Genomic DNA, 25,262 nt, shown 5'->3' with positions numbered 1-25,262 from the left:
CTGCCCCAAACAGCCAGAGGCAACCACACCCTCTATCCAGTCATTCACTCTGGAATGTGGGAGAACCAGCTCCTACCCTCAGGGCTGCTCACATGCTCTCTGCCCCAAGAACACCTGGGTGGGTCTCCAGGGCAAAGAGAGGAGAAGGATGCACAGAGATTAATGCAGCCATCAGCTCCCTTGCCTTCAAGGAGCTTCTTTCCAGGAGAAATGGAGCTAAGGAAGGAAATCCTATAGCTAGCCCATCCCCCGACTGGATAGTAATACCTTCAACAGCCAAATGGGGAAGAAAAGTGGAAAAGACTTGAAGTGGGTGCTTCAGACCTTCCCGGTACCCTGCCCATATGCTACTCATGACAAGAGAGACTCCTGCCTTTTCGCAGAGAGCTTCAGTGACCTAACTTTATCTTCACAATGGGAGGGTAGAACATTGAGCCCCAGACATATAAAAGCACACACTCAGTAGGACTCAGCAGAGCTAAAATGGTGAGGCAGCCTACACAACCCCATCCCCCATGACTATTCAGTGAATAGTAAGTGGAGTCAGAAGGACTTTTAGAGGAAGTGCCTTCAGGGACCCTTGTTATTACAGGGCTCCTTATTGCTATAGGTTTTTGTACAGAGCAAGTAAAAGATAGCTACTGGTCTGAGGGCTGACAGGAAAGACACCCAAGTGAGGTCAGGGATCTTTGCCTATGACCTATTGCTAAGGACAGTCCTAAGAGATTAGCAGCAGTTTTCAAGTAAATGCCAGCCCCAAAGTCACTCTTCCAGACCCCAAAATCCTTGTCCTGTGGCCCACATCAGCCTCTATTGGTGAGGTTAGGTGTATCATGGGGCAGTTGTCTCACCAACCTGGTTACTATTTTCCCTGGTTTTGGCTAAAAAAATCTGTTCTTTTTCTCCATCTTTGTGTACAAAAGGCAAAGCCAAGGACAGATCCAGAAATGGAGACTGGTTCAAAGATCCCTGTACTTAGAAAAGACAACTTAAGCTTATCTTAATCAAACTCCTGTCTCATTACCACTCGCAAGCCCAAAATGCTAACTGATCTCCATGCTGAAAAAAATCAGAATTTACTGACAAGCTCTCAACAGACTCTACCAATCACCAAACTGTTAAAAATATTTACCCAGAAGTAAGGCCTAGCAAAGCCCCAGAGATTCCAGGGATGTGAGGAAGAGGAAACATGAGAATAGCAGTGTGTGTGTGTGTATGTGTGTGTGTGTGTGTTCAAGTATGCACACATGGCACAGAGGGGACCCTAGCAGAAGAAATTTAACAGTGACTTTGGCTGGGTGTGGTGGCTCATGCCTATAATTGCAGCACTTAGGAGGCAGGGGCAGAAGGATCACCACAAAGCCTCTCACTCAAGTAGTGAGTTCCAGGCCAGTCAGGACTACAGTCAGATCTGTCTCAAAAACATAGAAACAAGTGAGATGGCTCAGAGGGTTAAGGGTACTTGCCACCAAGCCTGATGACCTGAGTTTGATCCCTGAAACCCACATATTGGTTAAGAGAGAACTGACTCCCACAAGTTGTCGACCTCCCCATACATACCATGGCGCGCGCGCGCACACACACACACCCCCCTTAAAAAACAAAACAAAAAAATTAAGTGACTCAATCTATAACTCCAACTTATTTACATTTTGTTTAAAAACATTTATTTTAAAAAGAAAAGAATTTCTAATCTCTGCTTCTCCCTAGAGACTTAGATGGGAAGGGAGCAAAGATAGACTACCTCCAACAACAGTGGTGGCCTGGGCAGTGTCGGTGGGAAGGACCTCTAGTTTCAGAACTCCCTGGACTAGAAGTTCCCACGAGGGCAGAGACCCAAGTGTCACAGACATCTAAGCCCAGAGGACAGACAGATGATCCTGAGGGAATAGAAACTTCAGGACACTGAGTAGGAGAACTGGAAGAATGGAGAACTATTCTTCCGAAAGCCTGTGAATCCTGAGAGGCAGAGACCATGCATATGTGCCTCTAACTGCCCTTGGGCTCCAGGATCTGCTGGACATAGTTGGCCACATTGCTGTGGAGCTGGGAAGCAGTAGCTGCAAAGATGTCCTTGGCAAGGGTCCGGGCCACCTCGCTGCTGCTCATCATCGCGTGGTACAGGGGGAGAGTATACTTCTGCTTCCCCTACAAGAAACACACATCATCCTCAGTCACTTGCTCGAGGGTCTGCCCAGCCCTCCTGCCTCCAACAGCAGTCTAACAACAGTCAAGGTCAGGGGCCCAAAGGGATATGGCTGTCAGAGCTGGAGTAAGGATCGTTCCACAGTTACAGGTACTAATTCTGGCATCTTCCGGAGGGTGGGGAAAAATCCCAGGAAATAAATCTCAGTATCTCAATGTGCATCCCTAATCCCATGATAGCAGGGAACCACCTACATCCATAAAACAAATGAAAAGGGTTGACACACTAGGACTACAAACTTTTGGAAAGTTGGAGGCAGTTAGCCACCAAGTAATGACAGCATAAAAGGCTGTAGCACATAAAATCCAGGGCCATGTAAACCAAAAACTCCACAAGTCAAATCCACATAACTATAAGGCAGCTACATGGCAAGCTCCTGAGACACAGATGCTTGGCAAGTGGTCAGAAGCTCAGAAGCCTTCCACACATGTGTAGCTCCCACTTCACACAGATGATGGAATCTGAGTGTTGCTTTGGATCCACTCCATCCCTCCCTGCTCTGAAATCTGAGGAAGCTCAGTTTATCAAAGAGAGCCCTATGTCCTAAAAGGTACCCCTTACTGGGATCTGCTGGTGTCTTATCTAAACTGGTACCAAATCCCAGAGCTCTGCAGGGATCAGGGACCTTGTCCTCTGTTCATCTTGCTCATCCTTTGGCCATGATCAATCCCCCACATTACACACTACCCTCCTTCCCAGTTTTGGTTTAGCTCTGACTAGCTTCATCTTCTTAAGCCTCACCAGCTGATCTCTAAAAAGCTTCCTATGCCCACAGGCTTCCTCTCTTCCCCCAGGGCAATGTCTCAGGATTCTTCAAAGACTAGTCAGCTCCTTCCTCTGGAGCTCAGACCCTCAAGGCTCTAATAAGCCTCTACCTACAGGATGACTTCAGGTATGGTATGGTGGTCCACATATTGCCCATGAGGGGACCAACAGATGTAGTCACCCACCTGGCTCTGCAGGAATTCTTTCACTTTCCAGAAATCCTCTTGGTGGTCATTTTTAAGGACAATTTGGCCCCATCGTAGCCGTAACTCAGCATTCTGGGCATTTGAAATCTTTGGGTATGCCTCTCCAAGTTTTTTCACATTCCCTGGAAATGAGAAAGCAATGGGTTGTTAATGTCCAGATTGGGGGGGGGGGGCTAGAAGACTCCTTCTCAGGTCCACTGAATGTCTGCCTTCCAGAGCAGGGGTGTCGAGGAGGGTCCCTGACGTACTCGACCATTCATTCTGTTCTTCCTTCTGATGCTCTGGAATGGGGATGCTCTATTACCAGTTCCACTGAATTCTGAAGGCTCTTCCACCCATGTTCTTGAATATCACTATAGACTTTCTGTTCTTTTCCTCACTTTTCTCCTACCATTAATCTGCTAAAGTTGGATTTAGTCAGTACTCCCTGCTCTGGAATCTGAAGATGTTCAGTTTATTAAGAGAACCCTAGTGTCCTGAAGGGTGACTCTATTTTTGACTGAGAGGCAGCAAAGCAGATCTCTGTGAGAGCAAGGCCAGCCTGATCTACATAGCAAGTTCTGTGTAGCTGTGGCTACAGGGAAACCCTATCTAAAAAAAAAAAAAAAAAAAGTTTCAGATGCCCAGGTTCAAGGCCCAGCCCAATCATATGCCAGCTGTGTGAGCTATCCGTGCTTCACTGATGCATTCTGTTACTAGAGATGAAAATCACAGGACTAGGGTTCTAGAGAGATGGCTCAGCAGTAAAGAGCACTGGCTGTTCTTGCAAAAGACCCGGGTTCAAATCCCAGCACCCACATGGTGGTTAATAACCATCCATAACTCCAGTTCCAGGGGATCTGATACTCTCTGTCCTCCTCGGGGACTGCACAACACAAGTGCACTTACACACATGCAGGCAATACACTCATACACAAAATTTTTTTAAATTTTATTTATCATTTTTATTTTATGTGTATGTGTGTATTGCCTGCATGTGTGTAAGTGCACTTGTGTTGTGCAGTCCCCGAGGAGGACAGAGAGTATCAGATCCCCTGGGACTGGAGTTACGGACAGTTGTTAGCTGCCATGTGGGTACTGTGATTCGAACCCAGGTCTTCTGCAAGAACAACCAGTGTTCTTAACCGCTGAGCCATCTCTCTATCCTCCCCAATCATACACATAAAAATGTTTAAAGCTTTTTTTAATTAAAAAAAAAAAACAAAAAAAATCACAGGACTCCATTCATGGAGTAATAATGAGGATGAAAAGGTCTAACAGGTACACAGAGCTTACAGGAGTGGCCTGTAGAACCCAGGGCCTGATGAATCCCAGGCTTTGTTATGTTGTTCCCTATGGCACTTATATGTATAATCTGTATACTGTTGATAACACATCTCTTGTGAAGTGTCAGTCTCCCTTCTACACCTGGCACCACCTAGAGGGAAGATCACAACTTTTTCTGAGTCTCCCTCTGGCCTCTAACATAAAGCTCTGCATCCAAAATGCTTGGATTAGGCACACTGAAGAAACCACCCACTGTCCTTACCAGGAGGGAGGGGGGACTTCTGGAGAATCTTATCCAGGAAGTAAATGAGCTGATAGGTCTTCCAGGTAGAGAGGGCCACAGCTTCAATGGCTTGCATGTCCAGCTCCGAGGTCACCCACAGCTCAGCCAGTTCTTCAGCTGGCTTCATGAGTGAATCCCCAGGGGAGAGGTCAGGGAGGTATGGGGGCCAGCCAGGGGTGTTGAGCCATCGATCAAACTCAAAACCTTGAGGGTAGAAGACAAGACACTGTTGGAACTCTCCCACCATACAATGTTCAAGCAATTCCCAAAGCTTTCAAGTCCTAACTCTCTAACCCCAAGTACATGGGGTCACTTTCCCACACACCACTTGCCCCAGCAGGGCCCTGATTAGGATGGTATCTTGAGGTTGTCATGGTAAGACTGGACTGTTTCTACTGTAAAACTGCTTTTAAAAAATACGTATTTCTTATTTTTATGTGTGTGAGTGTATTGCCTCCATGTGTGTAAATGTACCCATGTCATGCAATGCCCAAGGTCAGAAGAAAGCATCAGATCCCCTGGAACTGGAGCTACAGATAGTTGTTAACCACCAAGTGTGTGCTGGGAATCAAACCCCGGTCCTCTGCAAGGGCATTCAGTGCTCTTAACTGCTGATCTCTCTCTCCAGCCCCGCAAAAATACTTTTTACTCTGAGATTAACATTCTGTCATCAGAAGGTGATAGCCACATTCCTAGTTGTAGTCAAGTCTGTGCTCTCTTCTCCATCACAACACTGCTTACGCATCAGGACCCCAAGCCTGGCCTGCCTCGGTTCCCATCCCAGCTCTGCCATTAACTATCTGGGAGGCCACAGGCATGTTATTTCACCTCTTGGCGCCTCAGTTGTTTGTAAAATGGGGGTGCTAGGCCCTACCTTAGTTTACAGTTGTAAAGATTAAATAAGCAAATATACATTAAAAGCTTAGTGTACTGCCTAGTGCATAGTAAGCACTTAGTAATCATTAACTATTGTTAGTTACAGTCTCATGACCTTGAAATCCAGGCCTCTAACCAACAAGTAGATGCTACCAAGGCTGAAGCTGACTTTACCAAACCTACAAGAATGACTCAGAGTTTACATCCTGACAAGGGGTGTGTCTAAAGGACTATCTGGCCTATGACTGGACGTCTTCTCTGCTCTTTGAGGAAGGAGTGTCTCCTCTGCTGACATCAGAGCAGCTACTGGGATTTTCCTTGGCTCACAAACCCTGAGGAGGTCTTACCAGGAGCTTAAGGCAGGAGTACTGGCCCCTGCTACTGCCCTGCCTTTTAATTTGGGCAGCAGAGGCCGTAACAACTCTCTGAGAAGAGTCAAGAAACTTCCCTCTCCCTCTCTCCTCTCTCTGAGACAAGATCTCATATAGCCCATGTTGGCTTCAAACCCACTATGTAAGCTTTGATTCTCCTGCCTCCACCTTCCAAGTGTTGGGATTACAGCCAGGCTCAAATTTTTGTTGTTTGTTTTGACCTGAATTCACCAAATAACCAGGCTGGCCTTAAACTTGTGGTCATCCACTGCCTCAGACAGCTAAGCACTTAAGTCCAACTTAAAAACAGGCTTTTTATTTTGCTTTTGTTTTCTGGTGCTGGTGATCAAACCCAGGGCTTCAAACACGCTAAGCAAGTGCTTTACCAACTCAGCTACGCACCCCCCCCAACCCAAGAAGTTTCTTTCTTTTTCTTTTTTTTGAGTCCAGGGCCTTATGTATGCTAGGCATGTGCTCTACCACTGAGTTACACGCCAGCCCCCAGGGAAGTCATTCTGTGGAACAGAGCCTGGGGTCCTGGGCTTGCTCTCCGGAAGTGATACTTTACCAGAGGACTGTGACTCAGTGCTTTCCCACCCCACCTGACTCGTTCTCTACTATCTCTCGGGAAGCCTGTGGTCTAGTTTCTCTGCTTACCTGGAATGGAATCTACTCTCCTTTTCTTCAGCTCAGGGAAATACTCCAAGTAAAATTCCAGAAAATCTTCAGCTAAGATACTTTGGAATTTAAACTCATCTATGTATGCCTGTGAGGAGAGAAGTGCTTTCAGCTCTCTGGGCACCCTGGGGGGCAGAACCCCTCCATCTCTCAGGCCCTCTCTTACCCCTTACCTCTTGTGCCCCCTGCCTCTACCCTCGCACTCTGGCCCAGCTGCTTTATCTGCTCCTTGTCCTTCTCCCCTCATGGAGAGTTGACTATACCTTGAGAAACTTGTCAAACTGATCCTGATCACCCACCAGGTGGGCCAGGTATGAGACAAAGCAGTAACCTTTCTCGTAGGGAGTCTCATTGTAGGTGTCATCGGGGTCAACACCTGACAGAGGAAAAAGCAGACAAGACTGAGCATTCCTAACCCAGTCACCCTGATTACATTTCTCTGGCTAATGATTACAGACTAACTGTTGGAAGAGCTCAGACCACAGCTTCCCCAGGTACAGCGAGGCCAAGGTTTCCAGGATTCCACTACCCTCCCACAGCGCTTCAAAGGTGACTGTAGAGGGCCAGTAACTATGGATCTAAGAAAAGGACAAGGAGACAAGTGGTCCAGAGAACTGGCAGGTTTCCTTATCGCCAGGATGAGCTTTGTTTGCCAGGGCCCTTCACTAACTCTTATAGGCTGAACATGCTCAGACTTTCTGAGCCTTGTTGGTCACCACCTACACAGTCAACCTCCCCTCCCAGAACTGTTCTAGACTAAAACCAATTACCAATGTACAACAAGTTCATTTTACAGTCAATGGCACCAAAGAACATGAGCTTCAATTGCACAAAAGGTTTTAGGTTAGTCACACATGAAACTAAAGAAAAATGTTAAAAAGCAGGAAGTTCTGAACTGAGTAGGTACATGAACCTGGGCATGTCACTGAACTTGTCTGGCTCTGGGTCTTCAGTAAAATAAAGATAACACTGTATAGAAGTATCACTTATGAATGATGATATAAAAGGGATGAGAGCACCTGGGAAACAATAGGAATCTTCACAAGTGCAAAGCAATGGCCAAGCCACTGAGAATTTAGCTGCTGAACTGATTGGACTCAGCCTAGAGAACAAGGAAAGGCCAGACAGGGCTTGGTGCCCCCTTGCCCCCAAAATTCCAAGTGCATGCTGGTCAGTGTGCAGCTTGAACTAACTTGGGGCTCCAAGTGCAATTTACTAGAGGAGAAAAGACAGAGGAGCCGAGGAGGCTTCTGGACCTGGTTCAATCTTCACCCGAAGCTTGTTGAGTGGGTTTTCCTCTCCAGAGACGTCCATGTGCTGCCTCAGCAGAGCCCGGCCGGTTGCAGCCTCCAAGCAGGTGTAAGCAGCCCCTGGCCAAAAACAAACCACAAACCCCGACTTTGTTACCACTCCAAATTTTCTTGACAGAGGTGCTGTGCTGTCCCCTTGTGGTCTGAGGCTCAATGGCATTACCTTCCTGAGTGACAAAAGACAAACTGACTCAGTCTCTAGTTCTCTGATGTTCTGGCCTACAGAGATGTTGGTTAACCTGAGGTTCAGGTCTTTCCCTATTAATGGGAATGTATTTTTATTTTTAGGTAACAATTTGGTCTCTTATGAAAATTTAATGTTCCTCTGATGATCCTGTCAAAAGAAAATGTCACTTTCAAAAAATTTAAGCATCTTAGCTAGGCATGGTGGCACACACCTTTAATCCCAGCACTTGGGAGGCAGATCTCTGTGAGATTGAGGTCAGTCTGGTTTACAGAGAAAGTTCCAGGCCATCTGGGGCTACAGGGAGACCCCATCTTAAAATAAATAAGCAAAAACATTAAGCCTATTTAAGTATTCTTCTGGCTTTAAAAACAGTAACATGGGGACAGGAGACTGCTCCCAAGACTGACAACCAGAGTTTAAGCCCCAGGACCCATATAATAGGAGAGAACTGACTCCAGAAAGTTGTCCTCTGACCTCCACATGAGCACCTTGGCATGCATGCACCCACACAAAATAAATTAAATGTAATGATTGTTTTTTTAATTTAGAAAAAAAAAAAGTAACTGAAGGAGTGTAGAGTAGAAGGGGCCTAAATTTTGAAGTATGGAACTCTGCCACTTACTAGATGTCCTGACTCTAAACCTCTCTCAGCCTCAGTTTCTTCATCTATAGGATTCTATTGCTTTTTGTTTTTTTGAGACAGGATCTTGCTATATAACTCAACTCAAACTTGTGATCCCCCTGCTACAGCTGCATGAGCTCTAAGAACACAGGTGGGAGTCACTAGGCCATTTGCCTTGGACTTCTTAGTTGGCTGATTAAGACACAGACAGGTTCTTGCTCTGTACACTTTGAATGACAGTACAAATCTGTTCAAAACTTTTTGAGAAGGATAACACATACTGAAAAGTCTTCAAAATGTTCAGACTCAGAGGCTGTATTTCTAGGAAGTTACCCTTATTGAAATCTGAGAGATATACATTAATATGTGCATTGTAAAAATGTTTGCCAACAAATTTTTTTTTTGGAGACAGGGTCTTATATAGCCCAAGTGGGGCTCAAACTTGCTAGCCTTGAATTTCTGAGATCTTCCTGCCTCTACATCCTGAGTGTTGGGATTAGATTATAAACATGTGCTTAGTTTTATGTCTGGGTCGGAACGCAGAGCCTCATGCCTGTTAGGCAAGGACTCTACCACTGAGCTAATAAAACTCCATTAAACTTTTCCCCCCAGTGTTTGGGGTCAAACCGAGGGCCTTGTGCATGCTAGGCACAAATGAGCTGCATCACCAGCCCAAGTGCTATTCAGTTTAATAAAATTTAAAAATTTTTTTTTAATTTTTATTTTATGTGTATGAGTGTTATGTCTGCATGTGTGTAAGTGCACCCATGTAGTGCAGTGCCCTCAGAGGTCAAGAGGGCGTTGGATTCCCTTGGAACTGCAGTTATGTATGGTTGCTGAGATTCTAAATTGGGTCTTCTGCAAGAACAGCCAGTGCTCTTAACTGCTGAGCCATCTCTCCAACCCCTTAATTCTTTTAAACATTAAGTTATCAAACCATAGATGTATAATCATTCATATACACATATAGAAAATTGTTTGAAAAGAAATACGCTGAGCTGAGCATAGTGGCACACATCGGAATCCCAGCATATGGGAGATAGAGACAGGAGGATCACTGTGAGTTTGAGGTTAGCCTGCTCTACTAGCAAGTTCTAGACCAGCCACGGCTACATAGCAAGATGCTGTCTCAAACTCTCTCTGAGCCAAATATTGGGGATTGAACCTAGCCTTGTGTATGCCAGGCAAGCACTTTACCAACTGAACTATATACTCAGGTGAAGACCCTGTCTCAAACAAACATGGAATTAATATCTGTTTCATGAGGCTATTATGAAATCATCAGATGTATTTTTTTATAAGGAACCTAGATCAAAACTGGTATAAAAGTGCTTGACAGAAGATAATGATGAGTTTGGGGGGGAAGAGGGTTAGACAGCATCGTACTATGCAGTCTAGATTCATGTGGAACTCTATCCTCCTCCCTCAGCTTCTTGAGTCCTGGGATGACATATGTGTACCATGACAACCAGCAATGATAATGGCTTTACAATTCACTCATAAATTAACCAAACATCTGGGTGACTGATCCTGGTACTCTCCCTTTGGGACTGTCTGGCTCAGGGATGCCAGAGTATCTAGTATGACCTCAGCGGAGATGAGGATAACTTTCACTGTAAGCTCACCCATTAGTCCAGTCAGTTTAAACTGCATGTAATAGAGCACAGAATGGGAATTTTTTTATTTAAAAACAATTTTAAGGTAGATTTAGCCCTCTATGGCCCTTCACCTGAGCTTTCTGAATAATTACCTCCTCCCTTCATCCCTTCCTCTACGTTGCAACCTCAGAGAATGAGAGTTGGGTGCTTGAAAGGATGGCACCTTACCAAACAGGATGGTGGAGATCCTTCTCTGGGCATACATGGTGAAGCCTTCATTAAGCCAGAACTCCCCCCAGTTGGCATTGGTGACCAGATTCCCAAACCAACTGTGGGAGATCTCATGGATGATGACATCAGCCAAGGAACGGTCCCCTGCTAGCAGGCAAGGGGTGACAAAGGTCAGACAAGGGTTCTCCATTCCTCCAAATGGAAAGGATGGTGGCATGAAGAGCAAGTCATACCTGCCAAGAAATCAGACGTCACGTGTGGCCCTGACTCCCCAGAGCAGACCTCACTCCCCAAAAGAGTGTTCCTGTCCTCTTCAGACCCACAGAGCTACAGTCACTAAATGGGCAGAGCATAATCTTAGGTCCAGTGCTGAAAATGAAGCCCAGGCCCGTGGGTCCTTCTCCAGGAAGCCCCCTTGCCTTGCTGTCTGCTCTTTTGGAGGTAGCTTGCCTTGTTTACTCTCCTCCCAAGCTGGCTGTGAGCATATTCTTAGGTCCCCACTGGAAGCCAACTTGGGGTCATAAAGACCAACCTGTATCTAAGAAGCCTGAGCCTGAAGATGTTCAACGTCCCACAAAGAGGAAAGGCGGGTTAATAAATGCCTGACAGTGTTTCTGCACTCTCCCACCTCTAACTTAGCAGTATACTTTTATCACTTCAAGAGCCTTTTCTCCCAAATCCCTTGAGCAACCATTAAGGAGCCTGGCTTAACCCTTCTTCTTCTCCTTTTGTTTCTGGCATCAGGAAGCCTTGCTCTAGGAGACAGAGGGAAGCAGCCCCAGAAGGAGTGTGGAAAACAGTGACTAGGTTTCACATTACACATCTATGCATTGATACCACACCTTCCCCAAACGTAGGGTCCAAAAAGCTTCTCTCCTGTTGCCAGAAATTCTTCTATCACCCCGCTGTATTCCTTCTTGGCGGCCTCAATCAGGCAGGGCTCTGCCCACACCCGGCTCCTAGGCACAGAGAGGCAGAGGGGTGTTTGGAGACCACTGCAGCAACTTGAACCACCTGTAGGAAATCAGCCTTGGTCCCACGTTTGAGCCAACCAAATATGGTAATGTGGCCAGTCCCTCAGACAGGAGAGGCAAGACCAGACCACGTGCCCATACCCACGAGATTGCTCATCACACCTGGCAGTGAGGACCTAAGTCCACCTTGGGGAGGTGGCAGTTGACCCCTCCAGGCAACAGGACCTAAACTCCCAGGGCTGCAAGTCCATGGCTTCAACATCAATGCCATCTTGCAAAAACAGAATATATGGCTCAGGCCTGTAACTCCAGAACTGGAGCGGCTGAAGCAAGACGATTGCAGTGAGTTCTAGGCCAGCTAGGGCTACGGAGACCCTGCTTCAGGAAAGAAAACAAGACATCAATGACAAAAAAAAAGCAGAATGCAAGAGGTTTTCATAGAGTCCTTCTTCCTATGTATAGGATAGACAATGAAAGAACTCTGATAACAGAATCTCTGGAATACAAAAGAACCTTCAGAGAGAAACCTATCAATGTTAACAGAAAGCTGCTCATTTTTTTTAGGTGTCATATGGTATTGTGTCTTCACTTCATAACAAAGGGAGGGTGGAACTTCATTCTTCAGAGGGACACTCTGACTTGCTCTTGAAAGGTCTAGAGCAGTGCTGTTCAGATGACACAGTGGGCGAGGTACTTGCTGAGTTCAATTCTAAGGCCCACATGGTAGAAGGAGAGAACTGATCTCTGCAAGTTGTCCTCTGACTTCCACATGTGTACCAAGTGTGTGTGTGTGTTGTCTACAAACAAAAACAAACCCATGTACAAAGTAAAATTAATATGATAGAACAGGTGAATACACAGATGTTCAATGTATCATCCCTTCAACTTTTTATAATTTAAAACTTTTATAACAGATAAGGAATGCCAGGCATGGTAGGTAGCACATGCCTGTAGTCCCAGATTTAAACTTTTTTATTACATTTACTTATTTATATGTGTGTGGCACAATGCATGTGTAGGGGTCAGAGAACTATTTGTAGGAGTTCTCTCATTCTGAGATGTCGGTCCCAGGGATTGAACTCAGAGTGTCAGGCTTAGTGGCAAGCACCTTGACCCACTGAGTTATCTTGCTGGCCCCTGTAATCCCAGCATTTGAGAGGCTGAGGCAGGAGGATTGAGAGTTGGAAGCCAGTCTGGGTTACATAGGAAGACCCTATCTCAACCAACCAACCAACCAAGACAGAAAACAAAGTTGAAAAAAGGAGAAACAAAAAAATAATACCAAGATACAGTCAACCAGAAAGCAAAGGCTGAAAATTCAGTGATCAGACCAAGACCATTTATGACTCTAAGAATGAGCTGGCACCATGATTCAAGACTCCTGACGTTAAGGCCCATCCCTTGACCTTGCTTTAAGTCTTTCTACCACGGCCTCAGTTTGATTATCTACAAAATGGGTACAAAATTATCATCCTCACTGAGTCTGGATAAGGATTAGAGGGGATCATACACAAAAGGGCTATTGTGCTCCATCTTCTACCCTCTTCTATCCAGTATCCTCTTGTGGCCCCAGGGCCTGGGACAGGAGGCACACTTTTCCAGAAGACCCTCCTACTTAACATACCGCACAAGACCCTGAGATGTGAAGCAAGGATTATCTATCTGACAGGGGAATGAATAAATCATCATCACTAGGTGTTTTTTTTGTTTTTTTTTTTGGCTTTTTTTTTTGTCTTTTTGAGACAGGGTCTCCCTGTAGTCCCAGCTGGCCTGGAACTCAGAGATCCGCCTGCCTCTGCCTCCCAAGTGCTGGGACTAAAGGCATGCACCACCACGCCCGGCTTTTGCTTTGTTTTTTGAGACAGGGTTTCATGTAGCCCAGGCTGGCCTCCATTCACTATGTGGCTGAGGCTGACCTTGAACTTCTGATAATCCTGGCCCTACTTCCCAAGTGCTGGGATTACAGAACTGTGCTACCACACCTGGCTTGACTGGCACTGTAGCACTGGGGATGCAGCACAGTGTTAGAGTACTTGCCTAGCATGCTTGAGGTCCTAGGATTGATTCCTAGCACTGCAAAGCAACTATCAAGACCAGCATGTCTGGAATGTGTGTTCTGGAAGTGACACCAATGGAGTCCCATTTCTTATTCCACCTGACACCTGGGAATGAAGATCCATGAAACCAGGGTGTTAGAGAGCCTTGCTTCTAACAAATCTTGTGGAAGACACCACCACCTTCAGAGCTAAGGAACAGCAAGAAAGCCAGGAAAGGGACCTCTGCTTTCCAACCCAACCTTTAATCCTTTCACCATGGGATAAAGCTGTAGAGACAGATAATATGGAAAAACCTATACTCTTGGTCAAATATCAAATATTCTTTTTTAAAAAATATAAGACAGCTCAAAAAGAGCTAAAAAAGAAATATATAAGACAGGATCTTTTTACATTTTGGTTATTAGCCTTAGCCTTTAACGGCTGCACTACCCTCCCTCCAGCCCTAGACAGGATCTTTTTGCATAGCAGTGCGGGCTGGCTTTGACCTGGAGACCTTCTGTCTCAGGTTCCTCAGTAGCTGGATTCCAGGTATCTGCACCATGCCCAGCATTTCTTGTGTCTTGTCAGGAAATTTCATACAATCAATCATCAATCATCAAACAATCTCTCTCTCTCTTTCTCTGTCTTTTGTTTGTTTTTTTCTTTTTTGGGGACAAGGTCTCACTAGGTATCTTTGACTGGCCTGGAACTCACTATATAGATCACACTGGCCTCAAACTCAACAGAGATCGTCCTGCCTCTACCTGGAATTAAAGGCATATATCACCATATCCAGAGACACCATTTCTCTTTGTTGCCACTGAATCTAGTTTTATGAAGGCATCTTGTCAATATAGGTCTAGATTCAGGCATCTGCAGCAGAAAGTCTTCTTCCCTCTCTAAATAATGAGATCAAAGCTGTATATTTCCAGAAGTTCAGTGTTAAAGGAAATAGAGAGAGTTGGTGCATATCCAGAACACAGGGGCTAGAAGAGCATTTGATACTTTAAGTTACTAAAGATGGGTCCTTTTTTTTAATGTAATTATTTTTATTTTATTTTATTTGGGTCTTTTTGAGACAGGGTCTCCCTGTAGCCCCAGCTGTCCTGGAACTCACTATGTAGACCAGGCTGGCCTTGAACTCACAGAGATCCACCTGCCTCTGCCTCCTGAGTGCTGGGATTAAAGGCGTGTGCCACCACTCTTGCAATATTATTTTTATTTTATCTGTATGTGTGTAATTTCCTACATCCATGTGTAAATGCATCCATGTCAAAGCAATCCCAGCAGAGGAAAGGAGGTGTTGGATCCCTTGGAACTAGACAGAAAGTGTTGGATCCCCCGGAACTAGAGTTATGGACAATTGTTAACTGCAATGTGGGTGCTGGGATTTGAAACCATGTCTTCCTCAAGAACAGCCTGGGCTCTTAACTGCTGGTGGTGGCACAAGCCATCTCTCCAGCCCCTAAAGATCGGTCTTCTAAACTGCCACCTAAGGTGTTGGAGAGATGGCTCAGGAGTTAAGAGCACTGGCTACTCTTGCAGAGAACCAGGGTTAAATTCCCAGCACCCACATGGCAGCTAACCATTCCTAACTCCAGTTCATGGGGATCTAACACCCTCTTCTGACCTCCACAGGCACTGCACAAACACAGGTCCACTTACATAAATGTAGGCAGTACACTTATACACATAAAATAAAAATAATAGCTGGGCATGGTAGTGCACACCTTTAATCCCAGCACTCAGGAGGCAGAGGCAGGCAATCCCTGTGAGTTCAAGGCCAGCCTAGTCTACACAGTGAATTCTAGGACAGCTGGGACTACAGGGAGACCCTGTCTCAAAAAGACCAAAAACAAACAAACAAACAAACAAATAAAAATAATAGCCAGGTATGGTGGCACAAGCCTTTAATCCCAGCACTTGGGAGGCAGAGGCAGACGTATCTTTGTGAGCTCAAGGCCAGCCTGGTCTACATAGTGAGTTCCAGGATAGCTGGGGCTACAGGGAAACCCTGTCTCAAAAAGACCAAAAAAATAAATAATAATAATAATAAAATATTTAAAACTGTCGCCTAAGGGAGCTCTGGAGTAGTTGTTCTTACAGAGGACCCAGGTTCAATTCCCAGCACCCACATGGCAACTGTCTATAACTCCAGTTCCAGGAGATCTGGCGCCCTCTTCTGGCCTCCACAGGTTTTGCATGACACAGGTACACATATACATGCAGGCAATACAGTCATATGCATAAAATAAAAATACTTAAAAAAACAAAAAAAACTGCCACCTGAGCACCAACATCACAGCTGACATTGCATAAAGGTTTCCATTACAGTTTCAACAGCTCATGCTACACTAGCAGGACTGGTGATCTGGTTCCAGACAGCAGGCTTAGAACTGGGTAAGGGAGGGAGGCACAGAGGGGAAGAGGAGGGATGAGGATGGGGGAAGAGAGAAAAACAAGCACCTCTACCAGTCAGCTCCTGCACATGCTGCTCCCTACAGACAGCAGCCCTGGAGGCCCACAGGGCCCTAAGATCCACATTAGCATGCCCACTGGCCACAGTCCTCCTTGCCTCTGGGGTCAATCCAACCTGCCCAGTCACTGTCTCTTACCTGGGTCCAACCTCAGCTGAAACCAGATCGCCAATGGCCAAAGCTATCAGATAGGAGGGGACAGGCTGGTGCATCTGGAAGAAGAACTTATTTGGCCCTCTCTTCTCCCAGGTGCTTGCACTCATCACAGCTGTGAAGCCATCTGGGACCTGTAAACAGAGGAGACCACACCTGGAGAGTCTCCTTTTCTGTTTGTTTTGTTGTTTTTTAAGGGAAGTCCTCACTATGTAGCTTTAGCTGTCCTGGAACTCAACTCTGTAGACCAGGCTGGCCTCAAACTCACAGAGGTCCACCTGCCTCTGCCTCCTGAATGCTAGGATGACAAGTGTGTACCACACCTGGCTGTTTTCTTCTTTTTGAAGTAAGGTCTCACCATGTACCCCTGGCTAGCCTTGAACTCACTATGAAGACCACGCTGATCTGGAACTTTCAATGACCCTCTTGCCTCTGTTTCCTGAGATTTGGGATTACATATATGTACTACCATGCCTAGCTGGGGGGGGGGGGTCTCCTTTTGACTAACTTGAAGGACAGCAGAACCAGAAACCTGAATGGTGATGATAACGACTCAGAGTCCATCATGAAGAACATAAAGCTTCAAAAAACTAAACCTGAGCTGGGCATGGTGGCATGAACCTTTAATTCCCAACATTTAGGAGGCAGAGGCAGGAGGATCTCTGTGAGTTCCAGGCCAGCTGGGGCTACAGGAACACCATATCTCAAAAAGACCAAAATTATCTTATTTTTACTTTATGAGTGTTTTGCCTACATATATGTAAGTGCACCACATGCAAGCTATGCCCACAGAGGCCAGAAGAGGGCATGAGACCCACCCCACAACTGGAGCATGTGGGTGCTGGGAACCAACCAGGGTCTTCTTCAAGAGTAGCAAGTGCTCTTAATCACTGATCCACCCCTGCAGCCACTGAAATTAGAATCTTTTTTTTTAAAGTTTCTTTTAATCTTTTATTTTTATTGTATATGTATGCATGTATTGCCTGCAAGAACAGCCAGTGTTCTTAACCACTGAGCCATCTCTCCAGCCCAAAATTAGAATCTTTAAAAATTATTTTAATGTGTTTGAGTGTTTTGCCTACATGTATGTAATTGTACCATATGTATATAAACCTTCAGTGGCCAGAAGAGGGCATCAGATCTCCTAGAGCTGGAGTTACAGACTGTTGTTAGAAGCCATGTGGGTGCTGGGAACTGAACCCAGGTCCTTTACAAGAGCAGCCAGTGTTCTTAATCACAGAGCCATGTCTGCAGCCCCTAAAATTAGATTATTTTTTGACAGGTTTTTCCCTAGTCCCATCTACCCTGGAAGTCACTCCAGGACCAGGCTGGCCTTGATCTCACAGAAATCCACCTGTCTCTGCCTTTAATCCCACCACTTGGGAGACAGAGGCCCGAAATTAGATTTTTATTTTTTTTTAATATTTTATTTATTATTTTTATTTTATGTATATGAGTGTACTACCTGCATGTAGGTAAGTACACCCGTGTCATGCAATGCCCAAGGCGGGCAGAAGAGGCTGTCAGATCTCCTGAACTGGAGTTATGGACAGTTGTTAGCTGCCGTGTGGATGCTGGGATTCAAACCTAGGTCTTCTGCAAGAACAACCAGTGTTCTTGACTGCTGAGCCATCTCTCCAGGCCCCCCACCCAATTTATTTTTGGTCTTTTTGAGACAGGGTCTCTCTGTAGCCCCAGCTGTCCTGGAACTCACTATGGAGACCAGGATGGCCTTGAACTCACAGAGATCCACCTGTCTCTGCCTCCCAAGTGCTGGGATTAAAGGCATGTGCCACCACGCCCAGCCAAATTAGATTCTTAATGCCAAGGTACACACATAAATTCAATCACCTTACCTCTATAAGGGCAGAATATGTGCATTTCACTGCAGGTGTGTCAAAGCAAGGAAAGAAGGCCCGGTTTAAGACTGCCTGACCCTGAGTGTAGACAAAGGGCTGCTTCTTCCCTGCCGTCTGCTCAGGAGTCAGCCAGCAGACCTACAAGAACAGAAGAGCATTCAGAACTGACAGGTCCCATGTAAACTCAGTTCAGCCAGAGACAGGAGCTAGTCCACAAGGGAAAATGTCTGGTAATCCTCAAAATCTTCTTGTTAGTCAATTTGTTTCTGATTGGAATCCCTTCCCCTATTGTATATTTAATGTACCCTGGAATACAAGCCATGAGATGATGTCTGCAGATGCCACATTCTCCACTGTATCCCATGGGGCACCTCAGGAATCCCGTACAGAGCCTCTGATGCAGTGATTATATCCTTTAACAAGTAGTAATTTCTCATCAAAGATTTTACACTTCTGATAAGACACAGAAAAGCAGACCCAGCAGCTAGCAGTCAGTGGTTGGATTTTTGTTGTTATTTTACTGTTTTTTAAATTATGTGTGTATGTGTAGGCCTGTGCAGTTGCCTGCAGAGGCCAGAAACATCTGATCCCCCCTGAGTTCTAGTATACAAGACCAGTATGTGTTCTTAACCCCTGAGCCATCTCTCCAGCCCCTGGTTCTGTTTTTGACACAGTCTTCATGAAGCCTGTGCCACTACACTCAGGTGGAGTCAATGATTAATGTGCTCTCTATTCCTTAGTATGCATGTGGGAAATGTCCTGGTATCTTAGTTTTTCAATTTTGTTTTTGAGACAGGATCTCCCTGTAGGCATCGAACTCACTATGTAGACCAGGCTGGCCTCCATCTCACAGAGATCCAATCACTTCTGCCTCCCAAGTGTTGGGCATCACCATACCAGGCAGAATCCAGTACATCTTAAGAAACACTGGCCCTCATCCCTCCACCATCATTGCCCAAAGTATTTTGATTTAGTTTTTAAATAATGTAAAAAAAATGGAATGATGGACAGAAGAAATCTGACAGTCCGCACACTACAGTGTGAAGCTGAGGAGAAGGAACGAAGGCCTGCCAGGTACAAAGGACAATCCTTTGTAAAGCAGAGACCTCAGCTATGACATCTTGAATAACAGATACTCAACTCTGCTGTCTAACTTCCGGTGCAAATTCAGGGAGGGTTTCATTTTTCCATTCATCCTGTTTAATTTCTAGCTCCTACTGAAAGTTAGGAACCAAGATATAGCAGAGAAACCAAAGATATCTGAACTCAAGCTTCCCTACAGGGCACTGAAGGAACTTCCTTAGCCGTTGAGGCTGGCTTGCACTCTGTGCTTTGAACTTAAGTTTTATCACAAGACTCATTAATTCCTCTACCATTAAAGAAGGAAGTAGAATTGCTCTTTGGGCCAGTTCTAAGAGCAAAGAAAGGGGAACTGCTAGTTGGAAAGCTAGCTTCAATAGCCCACAGCAGCTTTTGGAAAAGCTTATAATCCTCCCAGCCACAACCTAAGGCCTCTCCTTCAAGGACTCTGACTAGATGTCTGCCACATTACCCTCTTATTTCCAGTACTTGCCCCACTCTGAAAATCTTAAGATTTAAGAGTCAGCCAACAGTTCCTGAGGCCAAATTGTTACAAAGCCCAGAACACTCTTAATTACACATTCTTACTTTTACTCACGTTCTTTTGCTTGATCAAATGTAAGGCTTCATAGAAAGAAATAAAAATAATTACCTAGGCTTCAGGGCTGTTTTAACCTGTGGAACTATAAGGGCACACAGAATACAGGACTGTGTCAGCATCGGTCTAACCAACACTCCCAGTCCCATAAAGGAGACTTACAAAGCGATAGATGAGGGACCCAGGCTGGTAAGTGCCTGACAGCATTAAGCTGTGTGTTCATAAGCCAGCACTTGGGAAGGTGGGGGCGAGGGGCGCGGGGCACAGGAATTCAAGGTCATCCTTGGCTACAGAAGGAGTTTGAGGTAGACTCGATCTCAAAAGACAAAAACTTCTGTGAACGAACAGTTTCATATCCAGAAAGCAACACAGGATAGTAAGACAAGGTGGTCTAGCATATGTGTGCAAAGGGGACTCGGGGTGCTCTAAACAAGTTCCTACCAGGAAGCAGGAAGGATGGGCAGACCCAACGCAGGGCGGGTGGCTGGAGAGGCAGAAGCCCAGTAGAGGGGAACCGGGGCGGAGTTAGGAGGGAGCAATGGAAGAGGCGAGATTGAGGAAGCGTCACAGAGGGGCCCCCGAGGATTTCCTCCCCTCCTGCTCCCGGCGGCTCCGCGGGGAGGGGCAGGAAGAGGCTGGAAAGGCCGGGGGCCAGCGTTGGGCACCGCGCACTCACCCCGGGTCCCTCCCCGACACGGTAGGTGAGCGCCAGCTGGAAGCGCTCGGTGGAGAGGCAGGGCTGCGGGAAGGCCACACACAGAGCCTGGCCGTAGTGCGAGAAGGGCCGCGTGTGGAAGGGCACGGGCTCGGCTGGTGGCGGCTGGGCCCCGGGCGGCTGCCGCTGCATCGTGGCCGCCGTCACCTCCAGGCACGGGTGCGAGTCGAGCTGCAGTTCGGTGGCGCCCTCGGGCAGCAGGCAGCGCAGATCCAGCAGCGCCGTGCCGCTCAGCCCACGGCTGCCGGGGCCCTGCCCCGGAGGCCCGAACTCGACCCGGAGGTCCAGGTGGATGTGCAGCATCTCGAAGGCCCGGAAGCTGGAGGCCGAGGCCACGTCCACCGCCTGTGCCGAGTGCAGCGGCCGCCCGCCGCGCGGCCCCGGCTCGCGTCGTTCCATGGCCCCAGAGCGTTTGCTCACCCGCCGGGAATACGTGCCGCTCGGCTGGGGCCCGGGGAAGCCCCGCCTCGAGGCGACGTGCCGCCGCGCCGCCGCCACGCCTCAAATCTGGGACTCTCCCACAGCTGCTCTCCAGCGTCTTCCTCCGCCACCCGGACGCCGGAGGACCAAGGCTAAATTGGCCCACCTGGCCCTGGGACGCTTTTCCCGATTCTTCATCTTACGGGCTGGCAGCAGGATATAGCGGACAGACAGAACTCAAGGGTCTGGGTTAGACATCTCACGTCATTAGGACGGTGTCTTGGACGGGTTGTCCTAGAAAGGTGACTGCGCCTGTAAAATAAGAGTCGTAATAACTATCAGTCAGGTCAGGTGTCTGACTTGATTGGTAAACCACAAAACACTACAGCTGCTGAAATTCCATAGTACCAGGTTCAGTTAGCCGCCATGTGGATGCTAGGAACCGGGGTCCTCTGCAAAAGCCACCAGTGCTCTTAACTGTTGAACCATCTCTCCAGCCCCTGTTAGTGTTTCTTAATTTAAAAAAAGCAATAATAAGGGCTGGAGAGATGGTTCGATATTTAAGAGCACCTACTGCTCTTCCAGAATACCCAAGTTTGATTCCCAGCCCCCATGTAAGGTGACTCACAACTGCCTGTAACTTCATCCAGTAGGGCATTTGACCCCTCTGGGCTCCCCAGGCACCTGCATGCATACACGCACACACACACTGTTAGTCCCAGTACTCAAGAGGCAGGTGGGCAGGTGGATCTCTGTGAGCTCTAGGCCAGCCTGATCTATATATGAGTTAAAGGCCAGCTAGGGCTACAGAGAGACTGTTTCAAAAAAGGGAGCAGGGAGACTGGAGAGATGAATGGTGACAAGTACTGGCTGCTCTTGCAGAGGACTCAGGTTCCCAGCACCCACACAGCAGCTAACAACCATCTGTAACTCTAGTTCCAGGAGATTTGACACTCTCTTCTGACTTCTATAGGCATTGCACAGCACAGGTGCACTTATGTGCAAACAATACACTCATACACATAAAATAATCTTTTTCACATCCCTTAAATCCCAGCACTCACCAGGCAGAGGCAGGCAGAATAGAGTTTGAGGCCAGCCTGATCTACATAGTGAGCTCTAGGCCAGACAGTGCTATATAGTGAGACCCTGTCTCAGGACAACAAAAAGTTAAAAATCCAGTTGTGGCACATGCCTGTAACCCCAGCACTCAGGAAACAGGCAGGTAAATCTCTTGAGAGTTTAAGGCTAGCCAGGGCTACATAGGGAGGCCCTGTCATATAAACAGATAAACCCAGGTTTTGCATACACTAGACAAATGTTCTGCCCTTAGCCCCTAAATTTTATAAATTTTGAAAAATATTTTATTTTTATGTGTTTGAGTGTTTTGCCTACATGTATGAGTGTACCTCATGTGTGCAGTGCCACCAGAGGCCAGAAGGTGTTGGGTCCCCTGGAACTAGAATTATAGATGGTTGTTAGCTGTCATGCCGGGGTTCTGGGAACTGAACCCTAGTCCTCTGCAAGAGTAACAAGTACTTTTAACTGCTGAGACAGCTCTCCAGCCACCTAAATGTTACATTTTTAGGAGTTTGTTAGGACTGGGCCAGTTAGGCCTCACTAGCCATATTGAAATCATATGCAGCTTTCATTTTTTTAAAAATAATTTAAAAAATTTTTTTTAATTTTATGTGTATGTGTGTATTGCCTGCATGTGTTTAAGTGCACCTGATTTGTGCAATGCTGAGGAGGTCAGAAGTAGGCATCAGATTCCCTGGAACTGGAGTTACAGATAGTTGTTAGCTACCATGTGAGAATCAAATCCTGGTTTTCCGCAAGAGCAGTCAGTGCTCTTAACCACTGAGCCATCTCTCCAGCTGGCAGCTTTCATTTTTATTATGCTGCTATGTAGCCAAGGATGCCCTCAAACTGGCAATCCTGCATCAGCCTCCCAATTCTGGGATTATGAACAGGCAACACCACTCCCTTTCTTATGGAGCTACCTGCAAGTTGCTTTTTGGACAGCCATGGGCCCTTTTGTTTATGTCTCCCCAGGAAAACTCAGGCAACAGGTAAAAAGTCATGTCTATCTATCTATGTACCTACTAATTACTGTCTAGGGGTCTTGTTGGGTTCATTTTCTCCACCAATGAAAGAACTAAAAGGCGCCAGGCGTGGTGGTGCACGCCTTTAGTCCCAGCACTCTAGAGGCAGAGGCAGGCGGATCTCTGTGAGTTTGAGGCCAGCCTGGTCTACAAAGTGAGTTCCAGGCCAGCTTGGGCTACAAGGAGACCCTGTCTCAAAAAGACCAAAAAGAAAAGAACTAAAAGACAAGAAACATCTCAGACACAACAGATAACAAACTTTATTAAAAGTAAAGAAACAAGGTCAGGTGTGGTGTTTGATCCCAGCACTTGGGAGACAGAAATAGACAGATCTCTGGGAGTTCCAGGCCAGCCTGGTTTACATAATGAGAACCTGTCTCAAAAAAACAAAAATCAATCAATCATTACATTTTTTTTTAATGAAGAAACACACGCATATATTCACAGAGAGAAAAGCTCTCCACAAGTAGGGGAGGGCTTAGAAATTAAAAAAAAAAAAAATCCAAAGCCTGCAGAAGGGCTTAGGCTTTTTAAATATTGGTGGTATAAGGCTGGTTCCCCGCCCCTAATTTTGGATTGGCCAACTTAAACAAAGAAGAGCCAATAGACTGCACCTGCATGCACACACACACACACACACACACACACACACACACACACACACAGTAAAAATGAATTTAAATAATAAAGTTCATTGGGGCTGGAGAGATGGTTCAGTGGTTAAGAACACTTGCTGTTCTTCCAGAGGTTCCAGGCTCGATTCCCAACACGTACATAGTGACTAACACCCATCCATAATGCCAGTTCCAGGGGATCTGTCACCCTCTATATACAGACAATACACTCATACACATAAGCTAAAATAAAATGTTAAAATAATAATAAAGTTAATTATAAACAAGTAAGAATGATGATCATTATACTCTGGCTGGCAAATTTATTTCTCACAGAGGTATAGTTTATTAATTCCAAAATTACTCTGTTACTAGGATTAACAAATGAACCAATGTGACCTAGCTCACAGGCTGGAATTCACAGTGCATTTTGTTTATTTTTATTATTATTATTATTATTATTATTATTATTTTGGTCCTTTTGAGACAGGATCTCCCTGTAGCTCCAGCTGTCCTGGAACTCACTATGTAGACCAGGCTGGCCTTGAACTCACAGAGTTCCGCCTGCCTCTGCCTCCCGAGTGCTGGGATTAAAGTCGTGCGCCACCACGCCTGGCATGATTATTTTTTATAAATGAATGGATATAGAAATAAACTTTGAAGTTTCTGTCTGTGAATTAGATGCTCACATTTTTTCCCTCACTTAACAAAGTACAAAGGACCAGAAGCAGTGGTACCCAAGTGGTAATTTGGGCACCTGCCTACTAATGCACATGATACTGGTAAACTGACACTGTTGAGGCTCACTGAGAAGCTAGTTCTGGAAGTGAGGTGAGCACCTCCACTTCAGACTCAAGCATGCTTATCTCAAAGTGTCCTCCAGAACCCCCTGTGCTGGGTCAGGCTGTCCCCCTAGCTATGTGTGGGAGAGGGGAAAAACAGCAAGCTGCTAGGGTATTAAAATCGTTTCTTTGAGAATAGCTAGAAGGTAAACTATTTCCAACCTAAATTACTGCTGTTTATCCCATGGTACAAATATATATTTGGTACAAAAGGGAAACTGAAAGCTCATCTAGGAAAAGCTCTATTGGAAACTCCAGCTGACTGCCTTACCTTCCTGTCAGTTCTGCTGGATAAGCCCTGACTTGATGTCACCTTTGCGTGCTCTCTCCATTGGCACCTCCAGTTATCCTTGCTCCATTTGTAGATGCCTGATTTAATGATGTTTTACTATACATCTACTGCTCCTGTCTCAAAAAAACAAAAACAATGTTGAAAGGATATAAAAGTCAACCAGGGACAGGTAAAGTTGTTTGTTGCCAAGCCTAACAACCTGATTTTGATCCCTGGAACCCATATAGCAGAAGTAGAGAACTGACTTCCAAGTTGGCCTCTGACCTCCACACTCTCTTACCCTCCACTCACACATAAATAAAATAAAATTATATATGTATGAGGGTTTGCCTGCATGTATGTATGTGTACCACTCTTTAAGTCAACCAGAAAGAGCTCTCAACAGGCAAAGTTAGAACAACCTGCACAAATAAATAATGATAGTATTGGATCACAGCTTCCAAAGGAAATAAATACTCACAAGCCTATGCAGGTAAAATTGAGAAAGTGAATGGGAAC

General features: G+C 46.0%; 1 protein-coding gene across 1 annotated transcript; it reads right to left on the bottom strand.

Annotated features, from left to right (window-relative positions):
• Window positions 1-1,644: 1,644 nt before the first annotated feature.
• Window positions 1,645-20,966, bottom strand: Rnpep (arginyl aminopeptidase). The gene is made up of 11 exons (XM_008830308.2): window positions 20,453-20,966; window positions 18,096-18,236; window positions 16,225-16,373; window positions 11,442-11,558; window positions 10,597-10,832; window positions 7,908-8,021; window positions 6,915-7,027; window positions 6,631-6,739; window positions 4,706-4,930; window positions 3,157-3,299; window positions 1,645-2,148 (listed from the first exon to the last, which is right to left on the bottom strand). The coding sequence occupies exons 1-11, from the start codon at window positions 20,888-20,890 to the stop codon at window positions 1,990-1,992; spliced, it is 1,944 nt and encodes a 647-aa protein (XP_008828530.1). The 5' UTR covers window positions 20,891-20,966; the 3' UTR covers window positions 1,645-1,989.
• Between the last annotated feature and the right edge of the window lie 4,296 nt (window positions 20,967-25,262).

Source organism: Nannospalax galili, unplaced genomic scaffold (genome assembly GCF_000622305.1).
Source record: "Nannospalax galili isolate Female #2095 unplaced genomic scaffold, S.galili_v1.0 scaffold113, whole genome shotgun sequence".
Classification (NCBI taxonomy): Eukaryota; Metazoa; Chordata; class Mammalia; order Rodentia; family Spalacidae; genus Nannospalax; species Nannospalax galili.
The sequence above is the reverse complement of the archived record's forward strand: the minus strand, read 5'-3'. Positions and strand labels throughout refer to the sequence as shown.

Excerpts from the sequence above, each read along its gene's own strand:
- Rnpep (XM_008830308.2), bottom strand. The coding sequence starts at position 20,890 with ATGGAACGACGCGAGCCGGGGCCGCGCGGCGGGCGGCCGCTGCACTCG. Across the intron at positions 11,559-16,224 it reads TCAGCTGAGGTTGGACCCAG|GAGCCGGGTGTGGGCAGAGC; the intron begins GTAAGAGACAGT and ends CTCTGTGCCTAG. Across the intron at positions 6,740-6,914 it reads AGTTTGACAAGTTTCTCAAG|GCATACATAGATGAGTTTAA; the intron begins GTATAGTCAACT and ends CTCTCCTCACAG.